This window comes from Lacerta agilis, chromosome 15 (assembly GCF_009819535.1).
Source record: "Lacerta agilis isolate rLacAgi1 chromosome 15, rLacAgi1.pri, whole genome shotgun sequence".
NCBI lineage: Eukaryota > Metazoa > Chordata > Lepidosauria > Squamata > Lacertidae > Lacerta > Lacerta agilis.
Window position 1 is genome coordinate 2,139,375 of NC_046326.1, and position 26,382 is coordinate 2,165,756.

The window sequence follows — 26,382 nt, forward strand, 5'->3', positions numbered from 1 at the left end:
GAAGGTGGAGGCAGCCCGGAAGCTGCATCTTAGAGCCCCTGCACCACCATCATATGGGGACTTCCGAGCAGCTCCTGAGGCCAGCCAGAGCCAACTGCTCCAGGTTGCTGAGACTGCTGCTGCTGCGTTTCCCGGGGACATTAGATGAAATCCGGGGACATTCCGGGGATGGAATTTGTCCGGGGACTTATTTGCAAATCTGGGGACTGTCCCCAGCAAACGGGGACGTCTGGTAACCCTAAATTATTATGTTATCATGAGCAGAACCGATTACTTTTACTCCTCTTCTAGTTTATCCTTTTGCCTGAATGTGATGACCTGGTGCATCAATGAAGCTGTTAAAAGCCCAGTCTATGTAAAGAACCAGGCAGCAACCAGCTTGCAGGCTTCCCACAGGCATCTGGTCAGTCACTGTGAGAACAGGATGCTGAACTAGATGGGCCATTAGCTCATCTTCTGTTCTTAACCCTTCTGCCAAAATGGCTAGATGAGGGTGAAGCAAAGCTATGCCCTGTATGCGCTGGAAAACTGGTGATGATGGTGCAAAGAACAATTAAGTAAGGGAGACGTGACCTAATGCTAGGTATTTGATATGGGTTCATAGAATAACAGAATCATAAAATTGTAGAGTTGGAAGAGACCACAAGGGTCATGTAGTCCAACCCCCTGCAACACAGGAACATGGGGCTCACACCCATGACCCTGAGATTAAGAATCTCATACTCAACAGCGATTGTGGTAATGGATGTTTTTTTTTTTTTTACAAAAACCTTTCCAATATTTCATTTCATTCCTTTAAATATTTGACCTTATAAAAAACAAGGCATGAGATGCAAACTTCCCTGCCCATACTTGCTTGCTGAAGTGGGAATTCCATGAACTCCTGCCCTCTTCCCCAATCCCGCCTTACAGAGCAGAGATTGAGTTCTCTCTCTCTTGTGAATATGTTACAATCCTTGTTGCTTTGATGTGAAATGGCCAACTCATTCACTAATCTTGGGTGTTGGTGACTCACCAGAACTCTTTAATAACCAAAATCGAGTAGGGGTGGGAGAGAAGGAAGGAAGAGTGAGCCACTGTAGGTCAGAAGGGCTGAAATCCATTCTGTGTCTGAACAATAAGGGACTTCACACTTGACTTGGCCCGTGGTTGGAGCTCATTTCCTGCAGAATTATATCATAGTGTCTTGCCCTTATCTGAGCTCTTACTCTGCCTAAGAAGTTGAAAACATACAGCAAACATCTGCTCTTGCCATTGCTATCGTTTCCATTGAACAGATGGCTATAGTGAAGCACAGTGGGGAGAGAACTGTTTTGTCCAAATCATAATAGCCGAACTGTAAATAAGAGCAAGAGGCCCAATTGGCATTTGGGATGATGATGATACTCCCAGGATTCTGCTCCCGTTCTGCTAACATACAACTGCTTTTAGTAAAATCTATCTTTTTCTCAAGGCCCATGATAGTGCCAAGCCCATTACTATCATACGTCTTTCTTCCCTCCTGCCAGTCACTGTTCTGCCTGCCTACCACAGCAACGCTAACCAGCATCTTGAGGCTGAGATTTTTCCATTGCATAGTTCTGCTCTTCACTGCCTGTCACAGCAATCCTGCAGTTCTTTCGCAGCCTACTAGCTGTGTGTTTTCATCAACCATTTCTCATATGAACCGGATGTCTCTATCACCATTTCATTGTTTTGAACAAAACAGCTGACCTCTTTAACATGAGCCTGGTTGTGGAATAGGTAAAGGTAAAGGGACCCCTGACCATTAGGTCCAGTCATGGACAACTCTGGGGTTGCGGCGCTCATCTCGCTTTACTGCCCGAGGGAGCTGGCGTACAGCTTCCAGGTCATGTGGCCAGCATGACTAAGCCACTTCTGGCGAAACCACAGCAGTGCACAGAAACACAGTTTACCTTCCCGCCGGAGTGGTACCTATTTATCTACTTGCACTTTGACATGCTTTTGAACTGCTAGGTGGGCAGGAGCTGGGACCGAGCAACGGGAGCTCACCCCGTATCGGGGATTCAAACCGCCGACCTTTTGATCAGCAAGCCCTAGGCTCTGTGGTTTAACCCACAGCGCCACCCACATCCTCTCTGGTTGTGGTATCACTGTGCAAATCCAAGGTCATGTTACTAAACATGCAGACACAAGAAGAATGGGCCCAGAAACCATATAGCTTTGCAGGCTATAGTATACTAGATGTTGCCTCTTCACCATTGATAGAAGCTCACACAATCACAGTCATTCTTTGTCCTGGTATCAGCAGAGCTAGTGTTTTATAATTTATCTGCTTCATCATTGGGACTCTTCTGGGTGAAAGGGATCCTGAAGCTTTTCTGCAAAGATTAATGATGTCCCAGTGGTGGAAGGCGGGAATCCTTTTTGCCATTAACAATACCTAGTCTTGTGTAGTTTTGATTACACTGCGGAACACACTCATGTTGTAGCCCAATTCATTGAACTTGAAGAGGAGACTGCCAAGTGGGAACTCCTACCGAGAAGCTAGCTGGTGAGTTTGGATGATGTTCTAGGAATTATTTATACTTCTACTTAATTCCTTTTAAATTCTCCAATTCCAACTAGAATTGGCTGTGAAGGTCTAAAGGGACCAGGAGAGAATCAGTTTTATGACCAGCTGATTCCTTCTGGAACAACATTAACTAATTCTAAAAAGACTGAACAAATAATGGTAGTTCTACAGCAGCAAAGGTTTGCTTATATGAAGATTATCTTTATACAGTCATTTATGTATAACAACAATTCACCGATTGAGGAGTGAGGACCCAACAGCAGAGAAAAACCATGATCACATTGCGCTGAGGTAAACATTATGGCTCTTTTGGATGTGTACTTAGAAGATAATGTGCATTTGGAAACACATTTCACTACATCACCACCTTACATTTTTAGATCCATACTTAAAACATACTAGGGATAAATAAATATAAAAAATATTTGATGTGAGCTGACTCCTGTAGCTAACCATAATCTATCCCAATGTGATCTTTGCATTAATTCATATCTTTAGTATGATTCACACAGGGATGCCCTATTCAAATTCTCAGGATGTATGGAAGCACAGTGTGGTAGCTGGCTCTACCCTAATCAGGGAAGCTGCAGTCTTGGTATGTAGCTCACTAAAATCCTCACTGGGTTTGGGATGTTCCAGTATCTACAGAATGAAGTTTATGAATCCAGTTCATACACACACATCTTGATTTATACAGCAGCAGAAATCCCTCTTACAGAGAGGGCAAAGTGATCTTTCTATCCTAACTGCTGTCAAATAATCTTCTATTTTCATTTACTTTTCTCTATGCAGCTGAATGTGTCAGCTCACATTATCCCTGAAAAAAAACTACAAATACATATAGATTCACCCTATCCAGAAAAAATCTCACACGGCTTGCTAGTATGATGAGGACATTTCAAACATAATTGCTGCAATTCTGCAAAGATTTCTTTGTCTTTAACTTCCTTCAGTTAGTGTCACTTTCCTCTTTCCATTTCCCACTGATTTAATGAAGTATTTAAATTAAAGACCAACAGAGGCCACAGTTTAGTGCCCTCTTCTGGACACTTGAAACTTTAGGAATGTCTGCCATGAAAATTTTCTGAAGCCTTTGCATGATGAAACTTGATTCCCCACCACCACCTGGATCCCTGTTTGTATTGGAGATTAAAACTGTACATTATTTTTAAATTGTATTTATTTTATGCTGTTTTATTGATGTTCTTGTATGCAAGCAGCTCTGGGGTCTTTATGATAAAAATAAAAACCTATACAAAAAAAGAAGTTACCGGTATGTCTACTATCATTAAAAGTTCAGTCTTTTTTGTGAAATGGAGTTTTCTAGACTTGGAAAATAATAGTAATAATATAAACATAGAAAAACCTTTACTTGAATTTTACATTCAGTGCACATGAAAATATTTTGGAAGGAAATTTAATTACAGAAGTATCTACGATTTCATCAAAGAAAGCTATGGTCATAATATTGGGCACAATTATATACAACTAAGTTTCAATGAAATTAATAGGACTTTACATACATAATTACAAGCAGTACTTTTGGCCAAATTAGGGCTTGCTCAGTGTTAAATTAGGGCTTGCTCAGAGGCAACATTTCCCATGTCACTGAAAACATGAGGCGCTGTAAGTATTAGCATTCCTTATGGTATGAGTGTTCATTGTAACAGGGTCATTCTCTATTACACACTCTTCTCCAAGAGAAACTGATCTGTCCAAAGAACAGAATGCAAAAGCATTCACCACTCTCCTCTGCACCTGCCACCCAGCTACTCAGTCAGCGAACTGTGGGAGCATATCTTTTTCCCAGGGGGACAGCATGGGTGTATGTGTGTGTGTGTGCGGCAGAAGGGCCCTGGCCCTGGGTGTGAATTTTTGAGGGGGGCAAAGCAGATGCCCCTAGTGCTGCCCAGCCCATTGGAGAAACCAACCCTCATGGAGAGAAGCACCAGGAGACAGACTGTACTGGAGGTGCCAGCATATGGGGGGGGGGGTCCTGCTACATGCCCACCAAGAGCTCTGAGACTACCACCACCGCGATGGGGCAGGAGCCTGCTTCAATAAATGCCCCCAATGCTAATATGCCTAAGACTCAGTTGAGTTTCATTGGCCAGACTATGCTTTTCAAATGGAAATATATTATTTATAGCCCACCTGTTGCCCTGCAGAGTACAGATCACAACAATAATTCCTAGATCCTTCTTAATCTCGGAATATTTTTAAAACCATGCTTGAAATTTAACAGTTTGTCTTTAACACAGGTAATATGAGAGTCTTTGGCCATAGTGTCCTCCAGGTATGGGATGAAAGAAGTGTGGGTTTATATCTGCTTCATCTTCTTGGTTAGAGTCACTCATGATATTCTTCATGTAGCTTTCTGTATGATCACAGCCCATAGTGGGAGGACCTTGATCTACCACCTAATTGTGGTAATTCTGACAGCACTGATGGAATATATTGGGGATTTATGTTTATTCAACAGAGGCATAGGGGTCTATTAAATCAACAGAAATACTAGGTTAAAATGACAGGAAGAATTCTAGTGTAATGCAAGATCAGATGGAAGATGCTAAGTCAATTTTGCTAGCTCAACTCCCACATGGTTCTTGGGTCTCAGTATCGTCACAGCAATGGATGGTTTTATTTGCCAATATATCTCCAAGTAATTCATTGGATTCTATTGTCTTTTTATATTTCTGACAAGAATGTAAAGGTCACTATGTGATTTTTATCTGCCTTTACTGGTATAGAAGTCAAAATACAATGTTGGGCAAAATGCTTCTCAATGGTTTGCGTGGTGTGAATTAGCCATATGGTGGATGATCAGGTCATCTGTTTCAAACAAATTTGATCTAAAAAAACAAACCCTCATAAATGTACTCTGTGAATTTGGCAGAAAATTCTGAGAATAGCTTTATGATTCAGCAGTGAAAAAAGCTAAAAATAATCTTACATCAAGTGTTTTAGTAGCAGATCCTCTCTGGTGAGAGTCAACATCCTGGCACAGCTGTTTGACAACTTATAATACTAATGTACTAGATTATTCCAAAACTGTAGACACAAGAAAAATCCACAGTTTCAAAGCTCAACAGCCTGTAGATAAATGATACTGCAATAGGATTATAATATTACCTTTTTAAAAGGTTTGATACAGAAACTTTTGACAGTTGGTTTTTGCTACTAGTCTTGTACTACACAGAGTCTTCTCTCAGTTTTCTGTGCTTTTGGCTGCTTTTGGCAGAGAAATGATATCTGCCATACAGAGAAGAAGTAGGGAGTGTCAGGTCTTTGATGTCCTGTTCTTGGGAATTCTTGCTGGACAGTAAGATTGCTGTAATTCTTTTTTCTTGAAAAAAGTAAGGCAGATCTCCTTAAATAACTCTGTCAATGGATATGCTGTGCCTTGTGTACACGGATGCCTTCTTCGATCCCTTCTCAAAGTATGCCTTGCTAATGCTGGGAAGCAAAGCAATCAAACAACTTTTCTTCCATCCCTTCCCAAAGGAAACTTTTAGCACCATTCTGTGGCTCTGTGTGGAGTTAGGTGCACTTTAGTACACTAGTTTCAACAGGACTTTAGCTTGCCTAGCTCTCTGTGTGGATTTTTGATGCTGAGAATTTTGACAAGGAGTTCTTTGTAGGCCATAATAACTTTACTCTGCTTGCTACTCAGCCCCAATATAAGAATGATCACCTTCCACATAACCTGTTGACTTGATGCTTTTTTTATTTAGATGTTGCAAGTTTGAAAGCTGTAAGGAACATTGTGGACAGTTTGGGAACTCCTGCTCTTGAATACTGGCTGTTTGCTTCAAATTATATGCCTCTCAAGCCATATATGCCCTGATTCTGGGGGGCTGCCTGAGCCCTTCAAACTCCTATTGAAGTAATAAGATCATTTCTCTGCATGCAGCCTTTTATCTGATCAGGAGCTGTCTGGTGTAGAAAGCTCTTTGATAAAGGCATCTCAATTCTGTTAATCACTGAGGCACAGGTGATCAGCACCTTTCCGAATAAGGACACACATGGAGGTGAGACTGCGTGATGCACTGTGCTGTACCACACCACCACCTCTACAAAGCAATTTCTTTCAAATATTCCTGCCCATATTACAGCAAAGTGGAGCGTGCTTAAGAGTGAACTGTCTCTATAGTGTAAGTGCCCAATTATCTTAAAGACTAACAACTCAGCTAAAGTTTCCTGATCCATCTAGGAGAAAATAAGTGAGTGTTATAAACAGCCAAATATAGCTTACAAGGAGCTGGGAGGAGCAAAATAAACTGCAGAGGAAATAATTAAAAAACAATTTTGGACATAATTACAGGAGAACACTGCAGGGCAGCATGGGTCTCAATTTTTCCTCTTCATTAAGTATAGTAGATCTAGCATTAGTGTATTTAATTACTTGCAGAGATTCAATGTATCAGTTATAGCTGAAAGAGAATAGTTTTTGGGATATGCAAATTTTGCTCAGCACATCTATAGAATGTTTGTTAGCCCTAACACCTAGTATAAATCTGAGCAACGACTACAGTATGTCCAACAGGAATCTGAATACATGCAGGTCCTGCTATCTGAATGCTCATTACATGAAAATTCACTTATCCAAACAAGAGGAATTTGTACCCAAACCTCACTATACAAACAGCTGATACAGATATCTGAACAGCCAGACCTGTGAAAATGACTTTCCTTAATGCTGCATTTTACTGGTAAAGAGAGCCCAACTTTTTTCTATTGTGTATTTACCCCGGCATGATTCTCCCCTGTTACCCTCCCCCAGATCTTCCTCCACTCCCGATCTATGCTATTGACCTGTTCTTGGTTGTGGCTTGGCCTTTTCCTGCTGGTTTTTCAACCAATTCCATTCCTCCCCTTGCCTGGATTTGGCCAGTGAACCAATCCGCGTTGTCACTGCATGAGTCTCTGAGAGCAGCCAAGCAAAGGTGTGAGAGAGCCAAGCTGAGTGACATGGTGGACTCTCCTCTGCTCCTTTCAATGTGCATTAAAGAGCCAACCTGGCTGACCAGAAAAGACAAATACATGGTTGGGATTGGATTTGGGGGTGTAGTGAGAAGGAGACTGGATAACAGCCATCTGTAAGCCTATTTAAAGTCAATGGCAATATAGCAGCTAGCTTACATTCCACATATTATTAAAGTTGCAGGTTGGCAACTTTATATTAATAATATCAATATCAATATTGATGATCTTAATATTGATTGTATATACACACACATACACACGCCTAACTATTGCAATGTGCAGCCAAATTATGGACCATCTACTACCAAGCCAGGTCCAAAGTCCTTGCATTAATTTACAGATCCCTCATCAGCTTAGATCCAGAGTATCTCAGGGGCTGGCTGGATCTTTATCCCAGCTCGATCATTGAGATCATCAGCAGGGGCATTGCTGGACATTCCCTGAGTTGGTGAGGCTTATTGGACAACAACAAGAAACTGTGCCTTGGGTGTCAACGGCCCATTATTGTGGGATGCTCTGCCAACAGAGGTTCAGCTCACCTTCTGCTTCAACACTTACACGCCTGGTGGAAACATTTCTGTCCTCTCACTAAGATAAAAGGAAGGGGTCTGAACTAAGACACCAAAGTCAAGTTTCCCATCCTGATGTGCATTTGTTTCCTGTTTCATCTCCACATAAACGAAAAGAAATTATTCCTGATAATTTCAAAAACTAGAAAGGGGTTGTCAGTCTGAAATCCACAGCTGGGTTCATCTAAATCAGGCATGGCCAAACTTGGCCCTCCAGCTGTTTTGGGACTACAATTCCCATCATCCCTGACCACTGGTTCTGTTCGCTAGAGATGATGGGAGTTGTAGTCCCAAAACAGCTGGAGGGCCAGGTTTGGCCATGCCTGATCTAAATATTTGATGGAGTAACACTGACACCACAATATGCTCTAGAGCAGTAGTGGCCAAACTGCCCCCAATGGACCACTTGAAATTTGCTGAGGGTGGTGATAGACCATTCAATTTGAAAGGAAAGTTGAAGTAATTTTAATATGTTTTAGTATTTTTACTTTTGTATGTTTTAAAGTATGGTTGTATTTTTTCTTGATTTTTTCCCTTTTATCTTTTTGTAAACCACTTTGGGGTTTTATAAAAATTAAGCAGTGTATAATTTTTAAATAAAATAAATAAATAAATACATTTTAATTGTTTGTTTTTTGCCTGTTGTAGCACTTGTAATGTGTTGTGTCAAAAGTTGTATAAATTTAATTGTATTTTTATTATTTTTGTTTAAAAAATCATTCTTATTGTATTTTATTTTTTCATGTAATACAATAAAATGAAATAAAAGAAGCAATATGAACACAATTAAAAATTCAATATATATATTTAATTTGATAGATCTTTCATTTTTAGCCACAAATCCAGAGAACCATTGCAGACTACCTGAATGATGTCTGTGGACCAGTTTGGGAAGCTCTGCTCTGGAGCACTCGTCTTCAGGAATTCCCTACTGGGTCATAGTCTGGTCTACAATGGCTACAACTACACTATTGCCTTAGTGGTAAAAAGAAAGAAAGAAAAGGAATGGGTCCCCAAACACATGTTTAAGTTAAAGGCAGGCCTCAGGACTGAAAAGGTTGAAGACTCTAGATGCTCTAGAGAGAACACTGCCCATAAACAAGAGTGGACTCCCCTTGTTTGGGGAGAAAATAGCATGTTTGACTCAGATATTTATGATACTTTTTAGCACACTCTTCTTCCAAAGAGCCTTGTATTTATTGGGAAATAGATCTACCTGGACCAAGCAGGGTTTGTTCTAGGACGCAAAATTACAGACCCAATTAGAAAATTACTGAACTTAATATATCACAGCAAGCAGATAACTTCAACATTAGCCTGTCTATCATTGGATATATTTAAAGCATTTGATTGTGTAGAACCCAGGTATTTAATTGAAGTGATAAAAAAGTTTGGATTTGGCCCAAAATTCATTGGATTATTAGAGAACATGGCAATGAAAGGATTAATATCATTCCTGTATAAATCAACTACAGAGGCATATTTCCCTCCCCAGAATAATATGATATGAGAGAATGGTGGGGATCAAATTGGGATTTAGAAATTGAGGAAGATGCATGGAATGGAATGTGGATCAAAGCCCTGTATAAATCTATTTCAGCAATGACAAGAGAAAGAGCCCTCAAAATAGCACATGGCTGGTATTTAACACCTAGACCTCTTGCTTATATAAAACCCAACAGCTCTCCTATGTGTTGGAGAGGGTGTCCCACTAACGGGACATACAGACATATGTGGTAGGAGTGTTCAAAAATAGAAAAATTCTAGGGAACTGTCTTTGCAGAGATACCTTTCATTACAAGACAGACAGTCCCCAGGACTGGCATTGCTTAATTTGTACAGTCAGGACTCACAAAGAATTAGAAATAAAGTTCTTATAACCCATTTATTGACTGCGGCGAGAATGACCATAGCCAGAACAAGGAAAACATTGCAGCTGTTAACCATGGATAAGTGGTATGAAGCGGTCTGGCAGACAGCTTTGTTGGAAAAGCTAACATGGAAACTGCAGGTAGCAAGAGGCCAAAAGAAAAATGATAACTTCTATGCAGTATGGAACAATTTTATTGAATACACAGGTAGCGAGGCACATGCGGGAGTAGTGTTTGGGGTGGGTAACATAGTTTGGAATACTTGAAGTATACATTTTAACCTATCAAATTGTTGCAGATATCATTTACTTCCTTTTAATGAGATTGGAGCACATGGTGTGTTATTTTATGGTTTTTAAGATCACGAGAATGTTTGAAATATATGCTGTGGCAAATAAACTATTTTTAAATGAAAAAGAAAAAAGCTCAGGCCTGCATACAAGCCCCACTTGCTATTTTAACTAACCGTTTGAGCAACTGTGAGAGGTTAAGGTTAGGCTCAGAGCTACCCCAAGACCAATGTGTAAGCTTTGTGGTAAAATGAAGATTTGAACTCAGATTTCTCCAGTTTAAATCTAGCACTCTATCCTATACACCACACTGGCTTTCACCTGAAATCATAGCTTAGTTGGTTAGAGCATGGTGATGATAATGCCAAGGTTGCAGGTTTGATCCCCATATGGGACAGCTGCATATTCCTGAACTGCAGGGAGTTGGACTAGATGATCCTCAGCGACCATTCCAGCTCTACAATTCTATGATTTCTATGATTACTTACTGTCCAATTCTAGGCACCCTAGTATTGTCTTTAGCCATTAGATTCCCCCATAGACTGCAGGTAGCACACCTCAAAGAATAGCTCTCTCCAGGTAGCACACCTCCCCCATCCCTCTCGAGTGAGTGAAATTCTGGCTTGTATCCCATTCCTGGAGGTATTTAGGTCTGTGGATTGTTAGAGCAAGGCCTTTGCAATGGTGGTCCTTTTATCACGGAATTGCCTCCTATATATTAATTAGTTCTGTAGCCGCAGGCATTAGGTAAGACTCATAAATCCTTCCTGTTTAAACAGGCCTTCTGTTTACATTGTTGCTGCTTACCTGCTTTCAATTGTGCTTATTTTGGCCTCTGTAGTTGTTTTTGCAGGTAATGTTTAAACTGATGATCCTATTTCAATTGCATTTGTTTTTATGATGCTAACAATTTTAACATAAATGTTAAAACAGTGCTTTGAACTGAAGGATAGAGCAAGACATGCTTTTAATAATAAATAAATAATGGACCCAGCTGTGGGAGGCCTCCCTGGCTATCATGCAGCTACAGGTTGGATTCTGAATGCCACCCTGATGCAGTCCTGAAATTCAAACCAGATGTTATGCAGGAGATCCAAGATCAGATCTCTCCATGTTTTCTTAATTTTAAGACAGGTGCAGGAGGCTCTGAATTTCATTGGACCACTAAAACTTGGGAGAGGAGCATTCTTCTCCTGATCTAATGCATTGAGGACAATGAAGCACTTGGATGGGTGTGGGTTACTCCAGGTCCCATAATTTTTTTCTGCCTTCACCCTCCACTGCCTCCTTGGCCACCTCCACGCACTGCTTACCATGCACAGCCACCTCTGCCCACCACCCTCAGCGGCCACACTGCCTGCAGTTTCTGTGGCCTCCTTTGTGCAGAGGAGGCAAGGTGGACGGCACATGGAGCGCCACCTTACCTCTGGAGCTCCGGCACAGTGGCAGCAACTGGACCAGGGCCTGTGGCTCTGCTAGTTGCCACCACTGCACCAAAGCGTGCGAGCTGCATCGCCACTATGGCGCCATGTGACGTGACATCATCACATCACATCATGTCGCAATGTCATTACATTGGCGCGCACCACAACATTGGGCACCCACAGTGTGGGGCCCAAGTTGGTGCCCGTGTCCAGCAGGGAGAGGGCCACCAGCTGATCAAATATTAATGCGTCTCTAGGAGAGAGAGAGAGATTCCAGACTGTCTGAAAGAGGCAGCAGTAAAACCTCTCCTTAAAAAAGTCTCCTTGGACCCAGAAGACTTGAACAACTCTAGGCCAATTACATATGTCTCCTTGAAGAATGTTTTAGACCAGGTAGTCACTGATCAACTTCAGACACCCTTGGATGGGACTATTTTATAGATCCATTTCAATTGCATTTAGGCACCAAGATTGCCTCGATCACCCTGTATGATGACCAAGTTGCGAGAGGGACAGGTGAAGGATGCCTCTGTTGATTTTCCTTGATCTCTTTGTGGCTTTTGATACCATCAGTCATGGGAGATGATCTAAGATGGGAATAGAGGGTATTGCTTTGCAGTGGTTCTGCTCCTCCATGGATGGTTGTCTCCAGACGTTGCTGCTTAGAAGATGTTGCTTGGCCCCATGGAACCTCAGGTGTGGGGTTTCTCAGGTTCAATTTTATCCCCCATTCTGCTCAATATCTACATAAAACTGCTCAGTATGGACATTGGGAGTTTTAACGTTCATTGTCTTCAGCATGCTGATGACACACAATACTATTTCTTAGCAGCTCAAGCAGGTGAGGCAAGGGATGTGCTGAGACTGGTGCCTGGCCTTACTAATGGACTGAATGAAAGCCAACAAACTGAACGTCAATTGAGCCACTCTTAGTGGGTGGTTCCTCAGTATGGATGAATGCAATGCTTCCTGTTCTAAATGGGATTATACACCCCTTGAAGAAGCAGATATGCAGCCTGGAAGCCTTGCATCCAACAATGTCATAGAAAGTGCCAGTAGCCTCCTATCAATTTTTACTGGTAGTCTAGCTGCAACCCTATGTGCATGGGAATAGCCTGGCTTCAGTAGTCTATGCTCTAGTAAACTGCAGGTCAGACTACTGCAATGAGTTACATGTGGGGTTGCCTTTGAAGATGATCTGTACTCTACCGCTAGTGCAGAATATGGTGATTGTTAATTGAGACAAGAAAGCATAAACATGCAATACTAGTTCTATCTTAACTGTACTGGCTGCTAATTTGTTTCCAGGCCCAATCAAAGTGCTGGTTTTGATTTTTAAAACCATATACAGCTCAGGCCCCCTATTACTACAGGACCACTTCCCCCCAAAGGCCCCTTTCCACATGGCACTTCTGACGGAGGTCCAGAGGGTGGTGATGAGAGAACAACCTTTCCTGAGTAGTTCTCTGTCTTGGGATGCTCTCCTGAGGGAGGCCCATCATCATTTTGGCACCAGGCCTTTGGGCAGCACCTATAACTGGATGTTTTTAATGTCTATGTTTCATTACTGTATTTTTTCCATGTTGTAACGTCTTCATGTTGGGATGCTTTCATTGTAGGGAGTGATACATAAATCCAACCCACCTAAAAGGAGTGGTCCATGGGGAGGGGCAGAAATGCTTACCTGGCCTCCTGGCATGAACTTTGCTATGGCTTATGGGTAGGAAGAGGGGCAAGGTGGTGGGGAAGGTGCTACAGTATGAACATCTTGATGGAGCCAGTCTGGGACCAGTCCCTCTGGTGTGTTTACAGTGTGCCGTCCTCTCTGCCACCTTGCTGTTCTCCCTCCTGGTAAGCCAGTGGTCCTTCCTGCTGACTGCTCCTGAAACCTAACCTAACCTATGCACCTCCCCTCCAGCTACAATTAACTCCATGGAAGAGAGGGGCTGGGATCTGTGTAAGTATCCTCTCATCCCACTACAGGGTTAATACCAGCTTCATGCAGGGCTTTAAAAAAATGTTGAACAATATGCACAGTGTGCAGTTCTGGAAAAAAGTGTGCAGTTCTAAAAGAACGTTCAAGTCATGCAAATGTTGTATTATATCAGCTGAAGAAAAAACTGATTGCTAATTTTGTAAAAAATAAAGTGAGATATCCGCGACTTTTCTAGAAACTCAGAACTTATCAAGCATACCTGTTCCTTCCACCCCTGGCAAAGGCACTGCTCTACATGCCATTTGTCGATTTCCACAGGGTGTTTGCTGACGTTTAAGAGAGAAGAAAATCATACTAGAACCCTTTCCTGACAAGCCAAGTGAAATCTGCTGTTATGACTAGGGCGGTGTGATGCCAGAAAATATCCAACATGGCATTCATAACAAATATAATACCATTGGATGATGATGATGATGATGATGATGATGATTAGGACTAAGCTACTTGAAACGTTTGTGTCTGAAAGTATCATCACAGCACATCTACCAGCTTAGTTTTCAGTAAAAAATCCTCCTTAAAGCTATTTAAAGATTCAAAAAAGAAGATAATGAATGGTAAGGGACAAAATGATTGAGCTCAGAGAAGAGAGACATCTTCTTTTAGAGTCATATTTCATGACATTTGGAAATCTATACAGAGTGGGAGAAAATCCTCAGAACAGGGAATTTGACAGTACTAATGCAGAAGAGAGTTACACTCAAGCTTCACTCAAGAGGCAGTATGAACTCCAACAAAACTTTCTTTAGAGTGAAGGATATATATAAAAAGCTAAGAATGAGGTAGGGGGAGAACAGATACACAAGAACAGTACAGCAGGCTTCTGTTCATACACTTCTTAGTAGAGACTCCATCTAATGCCTACTCTCAAAACAAATAGTAATCCTACCACATATTATATAAATCACAAAAGGAAGAAGGTACCGGTAATAATACTTAAGCATTTTGAAACCTTTGCTCACTGCAAATGAAAATAGTTGCTTCCTGCTTCTGGTAGGCCACTTGGATTGCAAACCTTCCAAGTGCCCTGATTTAACAGGGATAGCCATGCTTTCATTGAAGGTGCCTCCAGCTCTTTGTCCTGGGGCACCCCAGTTTCTCACTGGCTGTGGACAGGGCTCACGGAAGCATCTCCTGCAATGGCAGCAACATTGTGAAGGAGCACTTCCTGGCTTTTGGGAAGGAGGCGCAAGGCTCTGACAGACTCCTAGAGCCCTCCTGCCTCCTTCCCAAAGCCAGCAAGCACTTACGGGGTTTTTGGGAAGGAGGCAGGAGGGCTTTCGCACCCTGTCAGAACATAGCATCTCCTTCCCTAAGTTGGGCAGAAGTTTACAGGGCTTTGGGAAAGAGGCACAAGGCCCATGTCCCAATTTTTATCAGCAGCATGTTGGGGCACATGGGATTAGAAAAGTCAGGCAACTGGGATCAGCAGCTGTCAGGGTTCAGCCCTTCCCAGAGTTTGAACCTGATGAGGAGCAAGGAGTGCTGGGCATTCCAGCAGAACTCCACACTGCCTTGACAATCTGGTTCAGCTTCTATCCAAGCTGCAGACCAAGGATTTGAGAATAGGAATGATTCACGGATGGGGATTGCTTCATGGGTTATGTAATGTTGGGTAACGTAAAGCCCTGCATGGCTTTGGGAGCATCCGGTGCCTTATCTAAATGGACTGCTACTCTGAGCATGAAACTCAATTCTGGAACCTCTCAGGTGGGCCCCATTGCCATTACAAGAGAACCAGAGGAATGTTCATGTTGTGTTCTGGAACCTCTTTTTCTAGAAGAATAACACTGGGCCTTTCACATATGCACTCATCCACAAACCAAAGATTCTGATCAATTACCTCTCCACACACGTCTGTATACCTGAAGAAGCATCTCCACCCCCATCGTTCAGCCTGGACACTGAGGTCCACATCTAAGGGCCTTTTGGGGGTTCCCTCACTGTGAGAAATGAAACTACAGGGAATCAGACAGAAGGGCTTTTTGGTAGTTGCACCCGCCCTGTGGAAAGTGCTCTTGGCAGATGTCAATAAGACAAACAACTGTATAATTTTTCGGCAACGTTGGAAGGCAGTCCTGTTTCAGGAAGCTTTTAATGTTTGCTGGTGTTGTTTTATTGTTGTTTTTCCTGTATTTTTGTTCAAAGCTGCCCAGAGTGGCTGGGGCAACCTGGCCAGATGGGTGGGGTGTAATAAACAAATTATAATATTATTATTGTCCAATAAATGCACACTTATTAGGCATTTGTTGCACAGAGTCTTATCTATACCACTGATGTTGTACTTACACTGTGGGCATTTTCTGAGCAGAAATAGCATAACATTTTTTATCTGGAAAAATGTGATACTTCCCTGGTGTCCAAAAAAGTACAAAGCTGTTGGCATTCCCTCTTGCACAGCCCCAATACAACTCAGCATGAGACCAAACTAGCAGCACACGTGTAGTAAGATTATTGATGCCAGCTATTACACCTACACCCTTCCTATCACCCCCATCTATAATGTATGGATGAGGAATTGCATTGTTGCCACTGTGCAAAAGCTTGGAGAAGAATCATAGAAAGGAAGAAATGCTCAGCTGTGTGTAGAAGGGCCCATGAACCAGGGTCCAATTCATAGAATCATAGAGTTTGAAGGGACCCTGAGGACCATCTAGTTCAACCCCCTGCAATGCAGGAACATGCAGTTGTCCCATGCAGGGATCAAACCTGCAACCTTGGCATTATCAGCAGTTTGCTCTAACCAATGATAGCAACACATGTGGTCAACAGGGTTGGTAACTTGCTGAGAGGCCTAAAGCATCTTAATGGTAAAGGTACCCCTGACCATTAGGTCCAGTTGCAGACGACTCTGGGGTTGTGGTGCTCATCTCGCTCTATAGGCCGAGAGAGCTAGTGTACAGCTTCTGGGTCATGTGGCCAGCATGACTAAGCGGCTTCTGGCGAACCAGAGCAGCACACGGAAATGCCGTTTACCTTCCCGCTGGAGCAGTACCTATTTATCTACTTGCACTTGACGTGCATTCAAACTGCTAGGTTGGCAGGAGCAGGGATTAAGCAATGGGAGCTCACCCTGTTGCGGGGATTCGAACTGCCAACCTTCTGATTGGCAAGCCCTAGGCTCTGTGGTTTATACCACAGCGCCACCCGCGTCCCTAAAGCATCTTAGGAGTACATAAAAGGAACAAAGAATAAAGTAAGGAAGAGCACACCTTAGATTTCTTCTCCGTTATTTGAAAGTCAGAGGCAGAAGTGTCCTGATAGTATTCTACTTCAGGTAAAAAAAAAAGATCTGACAAGTCAGTTCCGCTTCCAAGTAGGACCGGGTTGCGCACAGGCCATCAGGTCCCACCCCCACCTCAGTGTGGGGTCCCAGCCACGCCATTTACCAGGTGACCAATCAGGGCACTGTGGGGTGTATGGCTGGGGCCATTTTGAACTGCGGCGCAACTCTGGATGCTCCTATTTCAGCCTCGCACCACCCTCTTTTAGGCAGGGTCGCCGGCCTTGCTATGGACTTCGGTTGGTCGCTGTTGAGGGGCCTGGTAGGACTTTTTCCACTTGGCAAATTGGCACCAGCCACTTGGTTTTCACCTTGTTGTTGTTTAGTCGTTTAGTCGTGTCCGACTCTTTGTGACCCCATGGAACAGAGCACGCCAGGCACTCCTGTCTTCCACTGCCTCCTGCAGTTTGGTCAGACTCATGTTGGTCGCTTCTATAACACTGTCCAACCATCTCGTCCTCTGTCGTCCCCTTCTCCTTGTGCCCTCAATCTTTCCCAACATGAGGGCATTTTCCAGGGAGTCTCTTCTCATGAGGTGGCCAAAGTATTGGAGCCTCAGCTTCAGGATCTGTCCTTCCAGTGAGCACTCATGGCTGATTTCCTTCAGAATGGATAGGTTTGATCTTCTTGCAGTCCATGGGACTCTCAAGAGTCTCTTCCAGCACCATACTTCAAAAGCATCAATTCTTCAGCAATCAGACTTCTTTATGGTCCAGCTCTCACTTCCATACATTACTACTGGGAAAACCATCGTAGCAATCGTCACAACTTTGTAAGGTTGGCAGTTAGGCACTGGAATAGCGATGTGGGGGGGAGGTGAGGTGCAGCCATCACCTGTCCCTCTGTGCTCAAGGGTATTCCATTAAAGGGGAGGGGAGGGGCTAGGGCCGTGCCACAACCCCAGCGGGAACCCAGAGGATGCTCAAGTTGATCCACATTTGCGGGGCTCCCCCTACTGGTGGTTTACCCTTACCAGACTCCCTGTAAGGCGGGCAGGGGTCAGGTATAATCTGTTGATGCCAATGCCTAAGCCAGTGGAGAACAGAGCCGCTTGGCTACCTGGGGCGGCAAATGAGGAGGCACCCCCCAGGGGTGGGACGTTGCTCTGCAGCGCGCATGTGCCATTTGTCCTGATGCGTGCGTCATGACATTACGACGCACGCGTCAGGACAAATGCCGCATGTGTGGGATGTTGCACATGTGCAGTCCATCTGCCCATGTGCGACATTCCACACATGCACAGTCCATCCGGGCTGCTGGGCGCGAGTGGCAACCTTATGAGCTACTGCCGCACGGACAGGGTGCCGTGCGGCGGGGCTCGGCTTGGGAGTCATGGGGTGGTGCCGAGTGTCACCCCCCTCCAGGGTGGCACCCGGGGCGGCCCGCCCCCAACGTCCCCCGTTGCTCTGCCCCTGCCGCTCACATTCTATAACCAATAAAGTTGTGACCTAAATTTTGCCCATTAACATTAACCCAAATTCTGTGTCATTGTGTCTTTATTCTCCTGGGGGTGGCTTGGGGGTCTTGAAGAGCAATAACAATCATATCCAAAACTCTGAACTGTCTTGCAGGACTCTTCAGTCTAGCTAAGGCAAACAATAGGATGTAACCTAATAACATTTGGTTTACAGGTGGAGAGGGAAGTGCAACCTTGTTTGGAAAGTTGCTATTCTTGCAGCTTGCAAGGGCTTTGATTCTTGTAGAGGTGACTAATGCCTCTTACAGTTTGCACCTGCTGTTTCTCTGGCTCCACAAACGGATTTCATGTATGGCTGAGGATTCTCGTGTGCTGCAACATCGCCATGGGCGAGGCATCCACATTCCTTTAATCTCCCTCCTGAAATTCTGCTTGTGCAAAAATTCTGAATGCAGTGTTTTGCTTTAGGAGACTAGCTGTCCCTGTGTGACAAAGACGTGCCTCGCTCAGCAGAGCTGTTATTTTATAAGCATTGTTTCAAGACTGTTTGTGCAACCTCAATTGCCAAATCTAATTATTCATGATTTTATCTCATTGCTTGATATGCATAATAGCTCTGAGGTGTCACTGATGAAACTCCTGCAGCTCTTAGATGTACCAGCGATGACTTGTTCTCACTTTCACAGCCTCTAAGACCCATCCTCAAAGTGGACAAGAAGGCATATATGGGGCAAAGCATCCCTTCAAGTAAACTGGTCCCAAGCAGACTAGGCCTTTATATATGAATGTTGTTGTTGTTCAGTCGTTCAGTCATGTCCGACTCTTTGTGACCCCATGGACCAGAGCACGCCAGGCACGCCTATCTTTCACTGCCTCCCGCAGTTTGGCCAAACTCATGCCAGTCGCTTCGAGAACACTGTCCAACCATCTCATCCTCTGTCGTCCCTCCATCTTTCTCCTTGTGCCCTCCATCTTTCCCAACATCAGGGTCTCTTCCAGGGAGTCTTCTCTTCTCATGAGGTGGCCAAAGTACTGGAGCCTCAACTTCAGGATCTGTCCTTCCAGTGAGCACTCAGGGCTGATTTCTTTAAGGATGGATAAGTTTGATCTTCTTGCAGTCCATGGGACTCTCAAGAGTCTCCTCCAGCACCATAATTCAAAAGCATCAATTCTTTGGCGATCAGTCTTCTTTATGGTCCAGCTCTCACTACCATACATTACTACTGGGAAAACCATAGCTTTAACTATACGGATTTTTGTTTGCAAGGTGATGTCTCTGCTTTTTAAAATGCTGTCTAGGTTTGTCATTGCTTTCCTCCCAAGAAGCAGGCGTCTTTTAATTTTGTGACTGCTGTCACCATCTGCAGTGATCATGGAGCCCAAGAAAGTAAAATCTCTCACTGCCTCCATTTCTTCCCATTCTATTTGCCAGGAGGTGATGGGACCAGTGGCCATTGATGTAATTGACGTTTTTAAAATTTTATGAATAGGGGGTGATGTTCTATGTTGTAAATTTACTGCTTAGTCTGTTACTTTAAAGTCCTTTCAAAGTTCTAAGTAGAAAGGCTAAGTATATATATGTTGTTTGAAAAATCGTGCGCGATGGGAAAATGGCCGTAATAATAAATATCTATCTATCTATCTTGGTTTTTTTGATGTTGAGCTTCAGACCATATTTTGCGCTCTCCTCTTTCACCCTCATTAAAAGGTTCTTTAATTCCTCCTCACTTTCTGCCATTAAGGTTGTGTCATCAGCATATCTGAGGTTGTTAATATTTCTTCCGGCAATCTTAATTCCGGCTTGGGATTCATCCAGTCACTATATATGAATAGTAACACCTTAAACCTGGCTACTATTACTTACCCTGCCAATGGCTGGATAATTAATGCACAAAACCCCCAAACCAAACCAACAACGCAGCAGACATTCTGTACTTCTCAGCAGAGGCGCAGGGAGCCTCTTGGATGCCCGGGGCGGCGTTGCCACTGGAGCACCCCCCTGGGGGCAGGGCATCCTGACACATGCGTTGTGACATCACGACGCATGCATCAGGACAGACTGTCCATCCTGCTGGCGCTACTGCTCCAGCGCTGACCCGCCGAGTGAACGCCGGCTCCTGGGGCTTCCCGTCCCTGCTGCTTTAAAGCAGCACGGATGGGGCAGCCCCACAAGCCGCCGATCGCGCGGGGTAGCCCCATAGTGGCGTCGATGGGCGGACCCCGGACGGGCCGCGGGGCGGAGCAGCTTCACTCCACGGCTTTCTCAGGGCCCGCTGGCGGGGCGGGGTGGGGCTGGCCCAAGTGTCACCCCCTTCCCCTGGAACCCAGGGCGTACCGCCCCCACCGCCCCCTCGCAATGCCCATGCTTCTCAGGTAAAGTGTTTCACAATGGATGCTTCTGCTTCCATTATAGGAGGGTTGGGGGAACTGATGGCTTGATCTGCCCTGCTAAGCCTCTTGCACTGGCCCACCAGTCTTCTTGACAGCAAGTCAAATAGGCCTGCAAAAGCACCTTTTTCAGCTACCACCACTTCAAGCAGTACCTGAAGGGAAGAGTGGACAGAGCAACGCTCTGCCTCCTCCCTCTTCAACTATCACTTGAAGCAGCAAGTTCACGAAGCCTTCCATCGCTCCTCACCTTCCCACCCTAAAGCAGCAGTTCCCAGGGGCTTCCCTCACTTTTCCTGTTGGGAAGACTAAAGGATGAGAGGAGCCAGTGCCTCAAGGGGTACTGAATGCCTTGAAGCAGCGGTTCTCAAAGGAGCAGCTCCTTCTTTGTCCTTGGCTCAGTTGTGTCAGCTGAGAGGAAAGAGGAATCCAGGAGGGGAGTTCAAACACCCACTTTTGATTATCGCTCTCGTCTCCCCCCTCACTGATCAGCAAAAAGTTGAGCAGTGGCAGAGAGGATCGTGCAGGTTATAGGTGTGTTTGCTGTGTGTAGGGATGGGCAGAGCTGTCAATTTTTGTTTCTCATTTTCCCACTTTTGTTCAGTTCTCTACATTTTCAACCAGTTTGCATTAAAAAAAAAAAAACTCTCACAACAATTTATGGGTGTTTCTGTGCATTTCTCCTAATGCACAGAATTTTGTATGGAAGTTTCCCTAATTTTTGAATGCTATGTCACTAACAACCCACCTCACTGGGTGGCTGTGAGAGTAAAATGGGGAGGGAAAACCAAGTGCACCACCTTGAGCTCTTTGGGGGGGAAGGTGGTACATAAATGTAAGAAATAAAATGAATGAATGAATGAATGCAATTTAATGCATGCTTTACCCTAGTACATGCATTTTTGTACACATTGTTTGGCTGGAACAGTGTTTTTCAACCTTTTTTGGGCAAAGGCACACTTGTTTTATGAAAAAAATCACGAGGCACACCACCATTAGAAAATGTTAAAAAATTTAACTCTGTGCCTATATTGACTATATATAAAGTAATTCTCTTGAATAGGAATCAAATAAACACAATTTTTCCCATGGCACACCAGGCAACATCTCGCGGCACACTAGTGTGCCGCGGAACAGTGGTTGAAAAACACTGGGCTGGAAAACTGCAATGCAAAATTCAGAGAAATGCAAATTTTGAAGACAGCTGTGATTTGGCTTGCATACTGTTTTAGAAAGTGTGAATTAGTTAGGTTCACCTTTTAATGTGATCTGAACTCTATCTCTCCCCACCTCTAGCATGCATCCATTTGTAATAGTGACCACATCCACTCCAGCCACTTGCACTTTTGTCTTGGCCTTCTGTGATGAAGTTGTGCCTGGCTCAGCAGAGGTGCTATCGATAAGCATTGTTTCAAGAGGCCAAGAGGAAATGTGGCAAAGAAGGTCCCCTACCCCTGGTATTACAGCTCTACCCTTGAGGAAAGACCTGCTCTTTCAACACTACAGTTGCTTCCTGTTGCTTTTCCCAGGTTCATATGTCTCCCCACTGGAGATCATAGTCATGCTCATTTCAAAAGTACATCATTCTCTGCAATTTATTTCCAAATTTTTCTCACCCTAAGAACAGCTTTGGAGGAGGAGAAAAAAAGGCAGCCTTGCCTCCTCTGTGCTGTTTTATCAACTGGCTTGAAAGCAAGATAATTATGATCATGATGATTATTTTTGAAAAGTAGCCAGTTCCCCCCCCCCCCTCGGCCACTTCCAATTCTAACTGGGATAGATCTATAGTCAAAATGTTGCAACAGTTCTTGTGGTAATGAGATCAGTCTGTGACATTTATGATTACACATAAATAGGTAGGTAGGTAGATACAGATATAGACTTTTTCCAAGGAGCTCAAGGTGGCGGGGTATAAATAATAATAAATTATTATTGTTATTATTATTATTACCCCATGTCAGTGTTATCTTTGATGCAGCTAAACTGGGCAACACAGATTAACCCAAGGTCACTCCTCTAAGCAATTCCGTTCACAAGAAGAAGAAGAAGAAGAGTTTGGATTTGATATCCCGCTTTTCACTACCCGAAGGAGTCTCAAAGCGGCTAACATTCTCCTTTCCCTTCCTCCCCCACAACAAACACTCTGTGAGGTGAGTGGGGCTGAGAGACTTCAGAGAAGTGTGACTAGCCCAAGGTCACCCAGCAGCTGCATGTGGAGGAGTGGAGACACGAACCCGGTTCCCCAGATAACGAGTCTGCCGCTCTTAACCACTACACCACACTGGCCACAAGGTACTCTTACTCTTAACATTCAACCAAAATCTATCCTCCTGTAACTTAAGACCATTTGATCTGGTCTCCCCGCTCTCCACCCAAGGCAGTAGCTGATGATATGCCTATGGGAATCCCTCAGTAAGGACCTGAGTGCAATAGTCATCTTCCACTCACAAATCCCAGAAACTGGTATTGAGGGATTTGCCTTCTTCTATGTGACAGTCCTTTTATGGAACGGATGCGGGTGGTGCTGTGGTCTAAACCACTGAGCCTCATGGGCTTGCCAATCAGAAGGTTGGTGGTTCAAATCCGCACAACGGCGTAAGCTCCTGTTGCTCTGTCCCAGCTCCTGCCTGCCTATCAGTTTGAAAGCATGCCAGTGCAAGTAGATAAATAGGTACTGCTGTGGCAGGAAGGTAAACAATGTTTTTCCATGTGCTCTGGCTTAGAATCATAGAATCATAGAGTTGGAAGAGACCACAAGGGCCATCCAGTCCAACCCCCTGCCAAGCAGGAAACACCAACGGTGTTCCGTTGCGCCAGAAGCAGCTTAGTCATGCTGGCCACATGACCCGGAAAGCTGTCTGTGGACAAACGCTGGCTCCCTCAGCCTGAAAGTGAGATGAGCGCCGCAACCCCATACTGTAGTCACCTTTGACTGGACTTAACCGTCTAGGGGTCCTTTACTTTTTACCTATAGGGTATGGCCATTGCATATGACATAGGAATGAGGACTTTTCTGTGAGAGCACCTACTCTTCAGAACTTCATCCCATTACATAGCAGACAAGTGCTGTCTTAATTATCATTTCAATGCCTGTTGAAAACTTTCCTTTTTCAACAAACCTTTTAAGTGCAGATTCTTAATGCAGTCTATATCTGTATCGGATTTGAAATTACACACACACACACACACACACACAGAGAGAATCATTGATGTTTTTATTGCTAATCACTTTGGGATGTTTCATGGGAAGCTATTTATAAAAGAAATTAAAGATAGGTAGGTAGATAGATGAGTATCTCATGGCCATTCCTACCTAGTCAATTCAAAGAATTAATATTGGTGATAACAACAGGAGCAGCTGGTTCCCATGCTGTCCTGAAATGTATCCTTTACGTAGTACACAACCATGCCCGCTGCTAGGGTATTTTTGATTACCTCTACATTCCAAAGTACCTCCACATATTCCCAATTACATTTTATCATGCTGAAAACAGAGACAGAGATACCAACTGCAGAAAATTAATACACTGATGCATTATTTTTGTAATGTACTAAAAGAACAAGTGTGGGCTTTTTCTGCTTTTGGAATAAAGTGACATAATCCCTTACCTAAAGATGCACTTTTCTCTGGGTTCAGGTATATAGTTTCGTCACCTGGCTGTTCATAGAGGAGGAACTGGTAGCGGTGGTAACCACTGTTAGGTGGTGGTCTGGGTCTTTGGTAGTCTATAAGGAATAAAACAATGATGTTCAAAGGATGCATAGTATTTATTCTCTTAACAACAGACACCCACCCCTTGACAAACCAAGATATGGCCTCTTTGTAACATGAATCAGCCAAAGTTTCTTTCTTGCCCTTTTAAATCATCCTTTTTATTTACTTATTCCAGGAGCTATATACCCAGTCTCCTCCCATCTGCAATTTCCCTTGATTTCTTGGTCAAGTTCACCCGTTATTCAGCTAGGGATATTGGAGAATTCTGTTGAAAATGTAAAAGGAAATGGAAATGCTGCTTTTCATGTGTTACCCTGTGGTTAGAAATGGAAGTTAGTCAAGTGAATAAGATCAAAATTCACTCACATTGCTGTACTTTAAGTCTGCAAAAGATACAGTATGTACTTAATTAGTTTTCAAACATTGTTTTGACTTTCCTTTACATTGAAATGAATCTAAGTTTTGTGTTAAATAATTATTTAAGTTATATAACTCATGTTAAATAGGGGACAATGAGCCAAATAATGTAGAGTGAAGAAACCGAACTGCAGCTAAACAGAGACACCACTGATTGTGAAGCATACAGGTTGGAGTGGAAATTGCTGCCTTCCCACATTCCTATACCCAGATTGATGTGTGAGTGCATCCTTCTTTCTTCCCTTGTCCCTCCCAGGCATGTGTCTGTATTTTTAACTCTATATTGCTCCATATCAATTTGTTTGTGTTGCAATGTTGCATCAGACTTTAGGACTAGATTATTTTATTTTACCCGGCTAAAGCTCTGATTCCTATTCAGAGAGGGCCTATTAAGCCATCATTACAACCCTGTTATGGTTTTTAAATGGGCAGTTATGATTAAGTGAGCAGATGGGGTTTGTGGTGTAAACCTCCCATCTCCCTGTAGAGCACCTGGTGTGTATGGGTGCTCAGAGCACCTTCCCCACCCTTCCCGCTTCCCTTTTGTCTCCTCTGGTGCCTGGCTCCTTGCCATGTGCTCACAAGCGTGCTCTTGCCTTTTTTCCCTTAGAAAAACTTCCCTTTAACCTTCCCTACTTTTCCCAGCGACTCGAGCTCAGATCAGTTCCTCTCTCCAAACCCCACCTCTCTTTACCTCCCTTAACCTGTCTCCCAAAGGATGACATCCAAGCCTTAAAGCATTCCCTAAAGGGATCGTTTAGACTCATTCCAGTCACTGTCTGCTTCTCAGTACTCCATGCACAAAATCTATCACGTCGTTCAACATTCTGCAGCCCCTCCCCTAAGCAACCTATTTCTCCCTCAGGTTTTTGTTTAGGCGCTTTCTGTCGCATTCTCCCCCCCCCCATGTTGGACTGCAAGAGTGCACTCTGTGTGCGTCTGCCTTTAAATATAGTTTTGGAAACTGGGTTGCAACCACCTGATTAGTGGTTGGTGCCAGGCAGTCAGAACATAACACACCTATATTATACCGGTTGCACTGGTTGCTTGTGTGTTTCCTGGCCCAACTGAAAGTATTGGTGGTGATCTTGAAAGCCTTAAATGGTTTGGGACAGGATATTTAAAGGATCACCTCTGCTCATACCAACCTGCTAATACCCTACAATCAGCTTCAGAGGTCCAGTTTAAGTGCCCACCTGGGAGAACAATCAGAACAGGGCTTCTTGGTGGTCTTAGGAGGGCAGAAAGACTGTTTGGCTTCCATACGTCTGAGTCTAGTGCAGGCATAGGCAAACTCGGCCCTCCAGGTGTTTTTGGCCTACAATTCCCATGATCCCTAGCTAACAGGACCAGTGGTCAGAGATGATGGGAATTCTAGTCTCAAAACACCTGGAGGACCGAGTTTGCCTAGTGCATGGGTTGTATTATATCAGCAGGTGGAAGCTACACTTGATTCCTGGAGAGCTCAGATTTCAATGGAGCCATGATATTAC

The 26,382-nt window shown here is 43.8% G+C and overlaps 1 protein-coding gene across 1 annotated transcript in view; it reads right to left on the minus strand.

Moving 5' to 3' along the window:
• The window catches only part of PEBP4 (phosphatidylethanolamine binding protein 4), a 270,124-nt gene that overhangs the window by 12,319 nt on the left and 231,423 nt on the right, over positions 1-26,382 (minus strand). Inside the window, exon 6 of the mRNA XM_033172042.1 lies at positions 24,367-24,483. Coding sequence (XP_033027933.1) covers positions 24,367-24,483 — 117 coding nt within the window. The remainder of the gene's footprint in view (positions 1-24,366; positions 24,484-26,382) is intronic.